This window comes from Pelmatolapia mariae, linkage group LG1 (assembly GCF_036321145.2).
Source record: "Pelmatolapia mariae isolate MD_Pm_ZW linkage group LG1, Pm_UMD_F_2, whole genome shotgun sequence".
Lineage (NCBI taxonomy): Eukaryota > Metazoa > Chordata > Actinopteri > Cichliformes > Cichlidae > Pelmatolapia > Pelmatolapia mariae.
Window position 1 is genome coordinate 4,625,289 of NC_086227.1, and position 13,954 is coordinate 4,639,242.

General features: G+C 41.1%; 1 protein-coding gene across 1 annotated transcript in view; it reads left to right on the top strand.

Moving 5' to 3' along the window:
* adamts17 (ADAM metallopeptidase with thrombospondin type 1 motif, 17) overlaps nucleotides 1-13,954 on the top strand; it is a 130,318-nt gene that overhangs the window by 2,743 nt on the left and 113,621 nt on the right. The window contains exon 3 of the mRNA XM_063470505.1: nucleotides 12,504-12,675. Coding sequence (XP_063326575.1) covers nucleotides 12,504-12,675 — 172 coding nt within the window. The remainder of the gene's footprint in view (nucleotides 1-12,503; nucleotides 12,676-13,954) is intronic.

Below are 13,954 nucleotides of genomic sequence, written 5' to 3' on the forward strand. Positions count from 1 at the left end.
TTATGGTGTGGCTAACAAATAGAAGAAGCCAGCTGGTAAATTACAACCAGCGACTCTTTTGTGCTGTTAGGTAAGAGTGTTAACCACTGCCCACTGTGCTGAGAGAAAGAGAAACGTTTCCTTTTTCAAAAATGTATTTATTTCTAAATTGGGACCCCTGGCAATGGATGTTAACCATATCAAGCTCTGGGACACCTGTCAGTCGCACTTTACTGTGTATGTGTGTATGTGAGATAGCCTGGCCTACACACACGTGCACAGAGTTGATTTAACCATGTTGCTCAGTTGATCTGGTACAACTGTTTGTGGTTGGATAAATTTCATAAGAGTGCAAGCCCACTTTGCCCTTGTGCGACCAAGAAGCAGTGGATAAATGAGACTGATATCTGCATGGCCAGCCATCTGTCAGGTCTGCTTGGATTATTGTTTGCTGCATTTCTTTCTTCTATTTTTTAACCTGTATTCAAAGTTCATCAGTGCAGAGTAGACAGGATAGGAGGGCAAGGGAAGACAGAGCAAAAGGCCACAGGTCACACTCAAACCCCAGCTGCTGCATTCTAGCAATAAGGCATATGGGCACACGTTTGACCAGTGACCTAAACTGGTTCCCTGTTTGCAGTATTTTTATTCTGTATTTGCAGTAAAGATGAGTTTGTTCCTTTGGTGTGTGATCGCCGAACACTTGTTGAAATCAGATCATCCCACATAACTTGGATGAAGCATTACTTGGGTGATCAAATCTCCTTCAAATATTCCAGGACAAGGGAGAAGTGGGAAGGTGTTTTGATGAGAATTAAGGTTTACTTGAAGTTTGGCTGCAGGTGTGGTCCCTGCCTGCTTTCAGTTGGATTTTTTCTGACTCACTGACTACTGGGGCTTTTGTCGACCCGTCCAGTCCTTCTTGTTCATCCAGACCTTCCTCACTGGCTGATGAAGACTCCTCTTCCTCTCCAAAAACAGGCCTAGACATTGAATTACAAAACAGTTCCTGATTGTTGGTGATTCGTAACTGTTGTGAATCCAGACCCTTGGCCAAAGAATTTCAAGTCAAGCAGAGTTTTATTGTCAACCCAACATTATACACTCAAAGTGTACAGTTGGATGAAATGTCATCCTCCTGGGTCGAAGTTATAAAGTGTAGAAATAAATATAAAATTTCTAGTGCTGTCAATAGATAATTTTTTTTTTAACTAATTAATCTCACAATTTTTCTGTAATTAATCGCGATTAATCGCAATTACTTGACCAATAGCCTGGTTGCAATTACATTTTTTCAACTTTATATTTAAGCTTGTAACTGACATTTATGCAATACAATGAAGCAGAATAAACACAAAGAATGTTAAATGCTTAAATTCAAAGAGAATTTGAATAGTTTCAGTCTATTAACACAGCTTCTCTCCTGTGAAATACAACTTTTTAAAAAACCTATATACTAATAGGTAAGTATACACTTATATATAATATATGTTAGTGCTGTCAAACAATTAAAATATTTATCATTAATTATCATTTTTATTCTATATTATTCGCATTCCATTTTGCGTGAGCAAACAGACTCGAGAAAAAAGGGAAAATATACGCACTTAACATGTTTATTCAACATCTTGAACCTTCATGTTAACAAAAAGCTCTGTAAACATTTATCCTCTCTCTCTGTGTTCTCAACAATATTAATAGGTCTGCAGTTTGTTGCAATCCACTTGGCAATTGTGTCAGTCAATATGTCCGAGGTAGACTTACTGAGCCCCCGATGCTCCATGAGTGGTTTGTCGCAAGCTGGGTGACACGTTAGCCAAAGTGCTAGCAGCAGGTCTGACTAACGTAGGCTTTGCTTCAATGTGATATTTTAAGCTGGAAGTGCTTCGGTGAAAATAAAATTCCTTCTTGCACAATGTGCTGCTTATTGGGAAAAAACTATTGGCCGATCTGGCTGACCTGCTCCTGATGCTGCAGAGTCATCTTCCGGATGGAAGAGGAGTAAACAGTTGGAGAGGTGATGCAGGTCAGCCATGATGCTAATAGCTTTACAAATCCAGTGTCAGGTGTAAGTACCCTGTAGACTGGGTAGAGGCAATAATGCGCTCAGCAGTCCGCACAATCCTCTGGAGGGCTCTGTGGTCGGACGCGTTTCAATTTCCGTACCAGACTGTGATAAAGCTGGTTAGGACGCTCTCTATGGTGCCTCTGTAGAAGGTGTTAAGGATAAGGATGGGTTTGGGGAGGTGCACCTTCTTCAGTCGTCTCAGGAAGTGCAGTCGCTTTTTGCTTGAATTTCTTAATCTCCTGGGGTCCAGTGTATAATTGCCCATTTGTGACTACTTTTGATTTTACCTTTGTCTGAAATTACAGTTACATTTTCATTTTGACATTCTGTATTAACACAATTGATCTAAAAGTACACAAAAAATATCAAATTTAAATTACTTATGAAGTTTTTTTTACAGTGAAAACCACAAACATGTTTCTGTTTACATTTTCACAACTTGAAATGCAAATATAAATTGTCAGTTTTAAAATGACAGAACAATTAGGCGTCACAATAAGATCCAAAAAATAGTTTCTGTGCATCACAAGACAGGGTTTGCATTGCAATCTGCCATTGGTCACTTTTTGGCTAGCAACTGTGACATTCACTAGTGCCCTTTTTGTTCTGACTTCACACTAATTAACATAAGACAAGACACTATATACTCCAAACACGCTAAATGTCACAAATCTCTCACATCTCAAAACTCTCTAGCTGCCGTCACTCCCAAAACTTTTCTCTCTTCCTAAACAAATAAATGCCACGTGTTGCCATATAATATTTTTGATTGGTTGAAATTTGTAAAAAAATTTTTACACCAATAGGAAAGAAATTTATTTGTCTTGTTTTACATGAGCTATCAACACAATTTAAAAACTGTTGTGTATATAGTTTCAACTCTGCACTTTCAGCACAAGTTGAAATGGAAACTCAGTGTGGGTGCATCTTGTTGCTATGTCATCTTGAATGGGTCATATGATTTGGGTGTGTCCATTGATCCCAGAGGGTAAATCTAGTTAAATCATGCTCCGATAGCTTTCAGAGGCACTCTTTTGGGTGAGGTTGGTCAGAGGGCTGGTCAGCTCCACGAAATTTGGGATGAACCTACAGAAGTAATCAGCCAACCCCAAGAACTGCTGCATCTAATTTTTTTTTGGTCTTGGGATGAGAACAGGATGCAACAGCTGGAGTCTTCTCCATCTGCATCTGCACACTTCTTTGGGTTGGTGGTGAACCCCTGCAGCACTGCGGCATCTCGCTGCATATGCTTCGCCCAGGTGTCACTGTGGATCATGACATCATTCAGGTACACGGCAGCATGTTGATGCAGCACCCTCTCCATGAGACACTAGACAGAATTGGTAAAAACAAGGGGTGGAGAAAGCAAATTTTTTCGTAGACTTTGGAGTCAAGGGAATCTGCTACTAGCCAATGGTCAAGCAAAAAAAATACAATAGCATTGTGATTAATACAATGATTTAGTACAACTTCATGTATATCTGTTTGATAAAGATTAAGTTGGATCATATACACATTTGACTTGATGTGCCACTAATAAAGAGGAAAACCTTTTAGTAATGGCTATCTGAGTCTGGGTCAACAAGACTGAAGGTATCTTGCTGCTCAACAGAGCTTTTGTGTGATTTATACAAGAATGCTGGTCCAATGTATATATAGACTGCATCAAGCTCAAAGCCAATGAGAACTGAGAAGGAATTGGCTCGAAAAGTTATATCGGCAATGGAATCGAAATCGCTAATTTCTTATTGATTTTCATCCATAACTCCAAGGCTGTCTCCTCGATAATAAGCTCTTCCCGGCAGTGCTGGCTGTGGAAATTGCTGAGGTCTAATCTGGGTATGGTGGTCTTGGTTGTTTTGAGGTATGCTACAGCACCGATGGCCTTGGTTGAAGCATCTGAGAAGATACAACTCTGGTCCAGTGAGTAGAACATTGTTCAGAGAGATGCCGTTGTTTTGAGTCAAAAACTACTCTGATCTGGTCTGGCTTTCTCGGTTCATAGATCAAGTGTTGGTAAATACCAGCACTCTGTGGAGGTGGAAGCTCTGCATGGTTGTCAAATACTGCATTAAAGCAACAACCTGCTCTTTCTTGCTTGGGTTGTGCTCCAGGGTGTATCTAAGAAAAGAAAGACAAGTCACAGCTTGCTCTCAATTGTTTGGCAGAGGTGGCCTTGGAGATCAAAAGGAGCGCCAAACCTCTGTCCCTCAGCCTCCAACCTTCAGACGGCTCTGTCTGAAGCAGCAGCCTAACAGTAGCAGAGGAGCTCAACATCTGTTTGAGACCACCCCTTCCTAGCACCTCCTGCCCCCCACCTCCACCCTACCCGGTACACTTCTCCTCTCCCTCCAGGAACATGAGGGGAGGAGAAGACTGAGAGCGGTGAACCCTAGGAGAGCTGCCAGCCCCAACAGCATCCCAGTGGTTGTGGTCGAAGCCTGCGTGCACCAACTGGCAGTGATCCTCACCAGCCTGTTCAACCTGTCTGACTCATGCCACTGTTCCCACCCATCTGAAGGCCTCCACCATCATTCCCATCCCACAAAAGACTGCAATAGACAGCTTCAATGATTAAAGACTACTATAGCCCTCATGTCTGTAGTCATGAAGTGTTTCGAGCAGATATGCGTCAGCACATCAGAGACTGCCTACCACCCTCTCTTGACACCCACCAATTTGCTTACAGAGCAAATCAGTCCACGGAGGATGGCATCACCATCACCATCTGGAGAAAAGGAAGAGCTACATGAGAATGCTATTCATGGACTACAACTCACAGTGTAGCTGTGCGGATGGGGATGCGGAGGGGGAGGAGGCACAGGCCACTTATCAATCTGACAGCTTGTGCAAGGTAATGATCAGATTATTACCTGAAGACTAAAGCTATAAGCATAAATCCTTTCTTTAAAAAACGAGCCATGAACTAACTAAAAGTGAAACACGAACTAACAACTCACAAACACTGTGTAAAATACCCAGAACCATGACATTATGTCTACCTTTTTAAGCTTTGTTCTGGCATGTTCTTCAGTACAGAAATGGCAAAGAAAATGTTGGTTTTGCTTATTGAGATACATTTTCATTAAAACTGAATTTGGTGATTATTTTTATGATTAGAAAATGAATGTATTCATGTTGTAGACAGTGGTACTTGCTAATAGCACCACTTTAGCTCTCTCTATCATCAGTTCTTTTATTTAAAAAAATCTAAATACTGATATGTGATTCTAATTGAAGATTATATAATCAGACTTATTTGGGTATTTATTCAAACTGGTTTTGGATTGATCAGGTTTTAGTTTATATTTTTTGATATTGCTCTATCAAAGCCAGAGATCTTGACTCCAATGCCAAAAACTTTAATTTTGTCTAGTTTAGTTTAATATGCTCGGTTTGGTCATTTGCTAGCTAATCAGAAACATCCAACCTTTCATGTATGGCATAGCCATTCACTTACATACTGGTAATATAAACATGAGGCAGAAGGTAGGTTATTAAAGTGCTACAAATCAAAAAATGACATGTAGTGACAAAGAATGGGAACTGAGAACCAGTTCTTGTAGAAAACCGATTCCCAGTAGTCCAATTCTTTGGTATTGTTAGTCTGCCTGCTTGTCGATCCCACTTATCAGTTCTTGCACTTGCACAGCAATCAGCTGATTTCAGTTCGCGTGTCAGAGAAGAAAAATAGCAACGCAGTCGAGAGCATGGAAACACAAAAGGACGAGATAAATGACAAAGTGGAAAACTGCATCCAGGACAGAAACAGCCTCATTATGCTGCTAACACAACTTCGTTTTTTTGGAAGCATCTGCCAAGACAGCATGCTAACAGTAAGCTAGCCAAGAACCCAGAGTGAAAGCTGAGTGCAAGCCAAAAGCCAGATCCTTAAGTTCAACAAGTAACAAGCAGATGAGCAGTCAGGCTGCAGCCTCTCTTTTTACCTGTTCATGTTTCTGATCGCTTTTTTGTGCTGGTTTTCATCTTTGCCTTGTGTGGTCAGCTTTGTATTCTACTAAGAGAAAGATCTTAGAGATGGATGTCCTCATTAGGAATTTGTGTTGGTGTGTGGGGTTGGCGCCTCAGGTTTATATTGTTAAACGCTGATCCTGATACAGTGTGTTTTAGCTGTTTTACAGAGTAACGTGAAAGATTAGATTAGATTAGATGAAACTCTCCTCCAGAGAAGAGTTAAACAGTTTGATGGCATGTGGGACAAAGGAGTTTTTAAGTCTGTTGGTTCTTGTCTTTGGGAGAAGCAACCTGTCACTGAACAGACTCCTCTGGTTGTTTATGGCCGTGTGCAAAGGATGCCCAGCATTGTCCATAATGTCCAGCAGCTTCTTTAGTGTCCTTTTCTCTGCCACTGTCACCAGAGTGTCCAGCTTCATGCCGACCACAGAGCCAGCCTTCCTGATCAGTTTTTCCAGCCTGGATGAGTCCTTCTTTGCTGTGCTGCTCCCCCAGCACACCACAGCATAGAAAAGTACTCCAGCAACCACCGACTGGTAAAACATCCTCAGGAGCTTCCTGCAGATGTTAAAAGACCTCAGCCTCCTGAGGAAATACAGTCTGCTTTGGCCTTTTTTATACAGGTGCTGAGTGTTGCATGACCAGTCCAGTTTGTTGTCCACCCACAGCCCGAGGTACTTGCATGTGTTGACCACCTCCACCTCCTCTCCCTCTATCTGAACTGGCAGTGGACCTGCTCTGGACCTCCCGAAGTCCACAACCAGTTCCTTGGTCTTTGAGGTGTTGAGTTGCAGGTGGTTTTGTGTGACTCCATGTGACAAAGTTCCTCACCACACTGCTGTACTCCTCTTCCTGATCATCCCAGATACACCCCATGATGGCCGTGTCATCTGCAAACTTCTGAATATGGCATAATTCAGAGTTATAGCAGAAGTCAGAGGTGTACAGGGTGAAGAGAAGAGGGGACAGCACAGTTCCCTGTGGTGTTCCTGTGCTGCTGACCACAGTGTCACAGCCTGATGTACTGTGGTCTGTCGGTGAGGTAGTTTGAGATCCAAGTGACCAGGCAGGGGTCCACCTGCATCCTGTTTAGTTTTTCCTGAAGCAGACAGGGCCGGATAGTATTGTAGGCACTTGAAAAGTCAAGAAACAGGATCGTGACCGTGCCTTTTCCCTTGTCCAGGTGTGAGTGGGCTCTATGTAGGAGGTACAGGATGGCATCCTCCACTCCGACATCCAAACTGTAGTGGGTTCTGGGCATGTTGTACCTGTGGTCGGAGGAGGTTGTAATATTTGCAATAATGACTTTTTTGAGTAACGACTCCAACACAAAAAACATGCACAAACATTTAACCCACAGCATGAATTCATTTGCAAGAGAGGAATTTCTTTATTGCTACTTAGCAGTGGTGGCGACTGTCCAAACAGAGCCAAAGAGAACCCAACGACAATTGATAATAGACTCGATACAGAATCGACTTGATAAGTGAAATCGATAGTCGCTAAATTCTTATCCAATTTCCATCCCCAGTAGTGACTGATGAGACTGTGATAAGAATTAAACATAGGTGAGTCAAATCTCTCATACTTAAAAAAACCCATCACAAATTAGGTTGCTGAATGTCATCTGGGCCATTTTAGTTGAATTAAAATGTATTTGGGAATAACAACACTCCTCACTCCCCAAGATATTTTTGTACAGTGCACAAATTGGAAGGCCAACAGGACTGAAACCTGAACTTTGGTAAGCGATAGGGTAGGGTAGAGTCTCTTTATTAATTAATTAATTGATGTTATTCTTTTTATGTTTATTATAGTACATAGCGAAATGGTAAGCAAGCTACATTCACTTCATTTTATAAGACAGAGTACTCAATTATTGGCAGTACGAGCACCACTGTTTGAACAAATATTTGCGATAGATTCCAGGGACCCCAAAATGCAACTGCACAATGCATGAACAATTTGTGACTGAATGACACGAATGACTGAAGTTTTATTTCTTTATTAATTGTGAATTTTTTTTCAAGGTATGTTTGCCCATTTACAATAGACATAGGCTGCTGGGGGCTTCCTATGATGCAGTGAGGTTTTTCTTCACTCATCTCTTTTTACTCTCTGTGTGTTTATACACCACATTGATAACTAGTGAATAAAGGCAATCTCTTGCCCTCTGCCAAAACATAATGTTTTTCCTGTCTCCCTCCCCTCAACCCCAGTCACTTGCAGCTGAGGGTCTTTACCTTACAATATAAAGCACCTACAGGCATCTGTTGATGTGATTTGGTGTTATATAAATAAAATTGAATTGAATTTAGAGTTTTTGTCATGATGTGTTTTGATGTCTGTTTTTTGATCTAGCAGTTGCCTGATCCAGAATGATCTTTGTCTATGGGAGACAATACAGTGATCTCATCTTGCTTACGTGGCATATGGCCTCCCTCTCTGTGTCTTGTCCTCCTGGAGTTTTTATCCTCTTGGGAGGTTGTTAGCAAGTGCTTGGTTATAGGAAATCATTAGTTCTCTCTCTCTCTCTCTCTCTCTCTCTCTCTCTCTCTCTCTCTCTCTCTCTCTCTCTCTCTCTCTTTTGGTTAGTGGCTATACCTTGGTCCATGTGACTTGAGATCACTGTTTTTGTTATTTGACATTTTTGAGAACAAATTCTCATGTACATGGACAAATGGTCAAGATGTAGGTGTGCATGGTTGCTATCCATCATTCTTCACTGTATACTGTAAATAGTATCTTAAAGCTGTGTTAGTTAAACCTTACCTTTGGCATCAGGTAACTCTATAGATATTAGACAAAACAACTGGATTTTACCATATAAATAAACTGTATTTCAGTGTACTAATGTATAAAAAACATGGGAAAGAGCAGTAGTTCTAAAATTTGATATTCTCACAGTTACAGTATAACTTAACCAAACCCATTTCTCACTTGCTTTCGCTGTGCAGCACTTGATAGGTTAAATCAAACTTTCATGAATCAATTTAATCTCTTTAAAAGTATTGAAACTCTGAGAATAGAGAAAGTTTTAATGTACCACACATCCCTCCAAATACAGCTATCTTTACATACTTTGCATAGTTTTGATATATTTACTCTCCAGTAACTATGACTGGTATCATATTCATATGTTGATGGAGCTGTAGAAATCCTTTAATCCATCTTCCAGACCACATTCTGCTGGCTAACATCATTTGTTAGTCCTGAGGTTCAGCTGGGAGTGGAATGTCTGCACAAATGCTGGAACAGGCTGAGCTGTATTTTATGGCATACCACACCATTATAGTCAGAGGAGGCCTGTTTATAGTAAATGCAGAGTATAATTGTCCATTGTGTTTATACTATACTAAACCTTATTCTGTTTTACTGATATGAAGCCATTCAAAATAGAAAACAAAACTGTCAAATGCTTCTTGAAAAAATATGTAAGACTTCAAATTAAACAGGATTGCCCTGTGTAGGAGGCTATCCAATGTAGTTAGCTAGGCTATTAAATTTGAATTTCTATTGTATACAAGTAGCACCAAATCAGGTGATCAAGAATTCAGGGTTACTATTAATTAGGGATGGGAATAGTCCAATTCATTGGAATCGTTAGTCTGCCTGCCTATCGATCCCGCTTATCGGTTCTTGCACTCTCGCTATGATCAGCTGATTGCAGTTTGTGTGTTGAAGGAGGAAAATGGTGGCACAGTTTACAGCGTGGATATAGACATTACTTTTATTTTTATTGGATAAAAGCATGAGACCACGAGAGGTGGTAAAGTGGAGACTGCTCCAGGACAGAAACAGCTGCATTATGCTGCTAACACAACTTCAGCTTTTTGCAAGCACCTGCACAGGCAGCATGCTAAGCTAGCCAATAATGGTCTTAATGTGCCTCATGACAAGCCTCTCGAAGCACTTCATCATAATGGGTGTGAGTGCAATGGGACGGTAGTCGTTGAGGCAGGACACCACAGACTTCTTTGACACAGGAACGATCATGGTGGCCTTGGTTGAAGATGTCAGTGAGGAAATCTGCCAGCTGCTCTACATCCGTGGGAGAGTGATCAATCTGGATCAGTAGCCTTCCGTTGGTTAACTCTGCGAAGAGTTTTTCTCACATCAGCCGAGGTCAGTCACATAACCTGGTCATTGTGAGGAGGGGTAGTCTTCCTCACCATTATGTTGTTCTGAGCGTCAAATGGGGCATAGAAGTTGTTCAGCGCATCTGGTAGGCAGGCGTCACCATCACAGGGAGGTGTTGGCCTCTATGCCCTGCCATATGTGCCGCGTGTCGCCGCTGTCCTGGAAGTGTCCGTGGTTCGACAGTTTGGCCCTTGCTGTTCACAGAGCCGCCTTGTCAACTGCTCTGTACGCGTGGTCTCGAGTCTTTAGCAGCTCACCCACCTCTGCAGTCATCCACAGTTTCTGGTTGGAGTGTATTGTGATAGCCTGGAAGACAGTGACATCTTCAATGCCCTTGTTGATGTGGCTGGTCACCAATGATGTGTACACCTCCAAGTTGGTGTGGTTGGTTTGTTGCAGCCTCCCTGAACATGTGTGTCAATGTGCTCAAAACAGTCCTGAAGTGCAGAGAGAGCTCCTGCAGGCCAGGTTCTCACCTGTCTCAGAACCAGTCTGCAGCATCTGATGAGCGGTCTGTATGCCGGAATTAGCATAACAGACAAGTGGTCTGATTGTCCATAACCATTCCATGTTGATGTAGATACACAAGCCACCACCGCGAGTCTTACCGCACAGAGCTACATTTCGGTTGGCACGAAATGAGGTGAGCCCGTGTAGCTGAATGGTGGTGTCCGGAACTGAGCCATGTTTCTGTAAAAACAAAAATGCAGCAGTCCCTAAATTCCCACTGTGTAGTCTGCTGGAGTTGGATGTAGTCCAGTTAATTTTGTCTAGTGGGCAAGCGTTTGAGAGCAGGATGGATGGGAGAGCCAACCAGCTTGGATTTGCGCTTACCCTAGCACAGACCCCAGCGCATTTGCCGCGCTTCCGTTTCCTCACACATCGCTTGCGGCGACCCATCCCTCGGCCACTGGCATCAGGTGATGCCGAGGACTGGAAGCCTGGTTTCCGTAGCAACCTAACGACACACAGCGCTTCTGGTCCTGGTCAATTTTTGTATGATGAGTGTTTGCTGTTGGTAAACACGAACAACCCTTGTTCTGGTTTCCATGTGGCTCAGAAGTCGTGATGAAAAGGTGATTAAAAAGCCAATTAGTTAAACCACAGGAATTTCTTAAAGACTTAATTACCTTCAAGACCTCTAATAAGAAATAATTTTGTCTTATTAATGAGCAATAATAAATATTCAAAAGAGAAAAATCAGTTTTCAGAATTAACTGCTCATTGGTAGGGATGGGAAGATCATTTGTGGATGTAGGCTTCCCCGCATCCTTCTGTCTCTTCATGTAATCCCAGACACACTCGATGATGTTGAGATCAGGGCTCTGTGGGGGCCATACCATCCTTCCCAGTACTTCTTGTTCTTCTTTATGCTGAAGATAGTTCTTAATGACTTTGGCTGTACGTTTGGGTTTGCTGTCCTGCTGCAGAATACATTTGGGGCCAATAAATAATCATTTATATTTCTGAAAGCATTCTTTGCTTACAGCACCTGCCTAAAGCTTTACACAGTACTGTAGATGGAATAGAAAAGCATGAACTAAACAGTCATGAGTGTGGTATAGTCCGGGAAAACGGAAATAGACAGGCCATTCACAGTGATCTGTTGTTTTTCCCAAGCAAGCGGCAGGATATTTGCACATTCTTACAGGTAGTGGAGTTGGGCAATGATGATCCGTGGTGGAGCCCCCTGTTTGGGAGCCTGTAGAAGTGATCTGTGTGCCCTGTCCAGCAGTGGCGCTCCTTTCAAGCCCAATGCTTCCTTCAGCAGTGCCGAAACAGGGGATGCAGAGCAGGCTCATTATCCTGATGTTTTTCCTTCTTGATCTGGCCTCTAAATTTTCACACTTGTTCTCCAGAGAAACAGCCACATCTGCCAGGTGTCTTTTTGCGTTTATCATCATTGGACTTTTTTGAATCACACTTAATCTGGCCCCAATCCAAGGTGTTAACAAACTTTTTGCATGTGGGAAAAAATTGTTGTAGCAAAACACTAGGTAAACAGAATTAACATTACAGCAAAATGTTAACTCTTCTCAGAAATTACTTAAAAAGTACAAGCAAATACCTTGCAATTATTTTAACATTCCAAAATTTTACATTATTTTTATTCTGTATTTATTTAAAAAAATGTAGAAATAATAGAGCTCTCTCAAATGTAGTACTTTGTTATATCTTCACTATGTTGGAATTATTGGTTGTAATAATAAACAATGTAAATTTACAATAAATATAACTTTTAAAATCATGCTTTTTTTTTCTTTTTTCTTTTTTTTTTTTGCTCCAGGACCAGATTTCCCAACGCAGTCGTAATAATTTCAAGTTGTATATGTCTTGACAGATGGGGTTTATCCAGATGGGGGAGGAGAGCCTGTTTATCCAGCCTGCTGTTGTACATGACCCATCCCAGTCATTCTCCGGTCTTAAACACCAGCTTCTGCGGCAATCACGTTCAGCCAAGACCAAATCTGGTCTAGATTTTAAGCGGTCCAACTACTGTGGGGCTGTACAAGGTGAGTGACACATCGAGACTGAATAGCGGAGAACATATGGTTATAGTGACACTGACAGTAGAAGTGTTTTAGAATGATAGTTCAGCAACTTGGATGAAATGGACAAGATGATTGGTCACAGTTAAAATTATCTGTAAAAATGAAAAATGGTAAAAGTGCATTCATGTGTACACAAAAATGTTATGCCAGTAATGAGGCATTAGCTCTAAAAATAAAAATAAATCCCTCCTTTTATACCTTTCAAGGTGTAAATTGATTAAAGGAATAATCTGTCATTCTTTTAATAATAGTTACTGGACCTGTAGACTGTCAGCCTAGCTTATCAAAAGAGTGCAACATGAGGTCAACTGTAGATATCTGATCACACTATTGTTACATAGTGAAAGACAAAAACTTTTAACACATGAGAGGAAATCTCCTATTTCAGTATCCTCCTTCCGGTTTTCTTGATCTCATCCTCACTTTCCAGGTCCTCCAGCATACTCCAAGAATGGCATCTTAACCTGTTTATTTAAGAATGAAAGTGCAGGATACAGAATACCACACATTTTACGTACAGGGGAGGTGTGCATACCTAACACCTTCCTGTTCTGTACCACCCTCAGTGATGTGAAAACAAATTGTTCAAACAAACCTGCAATGGTATGTTCAGAGTAAATTAGCCAATTAAACATTACAGTGGACTTTATTAATGCGGTACACTGTTTATGGAAAGTTACCCAACAGTATGAATTTAAACCCATTTGCAATTTAATTAAGAATAACACCAATTTATATCAAAATCTTTATTGAATCAACATCAAAATTCAGAAATTATCTTAACCAGACAACTACCTGAGTTAGGTTCAACCAGTGTCTTATTACAGTCACTGGTAATTTTAATCTTACCAGGTTTCTGACCCCATCTGAGGCAGGAAATCCAAAAGTCTTTTCCTCCACAAAACCAAATTAGGTCAGCACAGGTATGCAAAGCAGTCATAGTATAAACTTTTTGATTCTTTAAACATTTTACTCAGTTTTCTCTGAGTAAAACTGCAATAGCAATTTCTGGTGATGTTCAGTAACAGTCTTGTAGTATCAAGGAGACAGTCATGTTCTATAATGTGCAAAACCAGAGTTATGAATTTGACCCTCTAACATGTGTATGCTGTTCAATTGCAAATGCTGCAAAACAGCAAAAAAGAAAAAGAAAAAAAAAGACCCAGAAAAAACAAACCATACTCAAACTGCAATTATTCCAATTAAAAAACTGAAAAAGAAAATCTCAAACTGCTTCTCT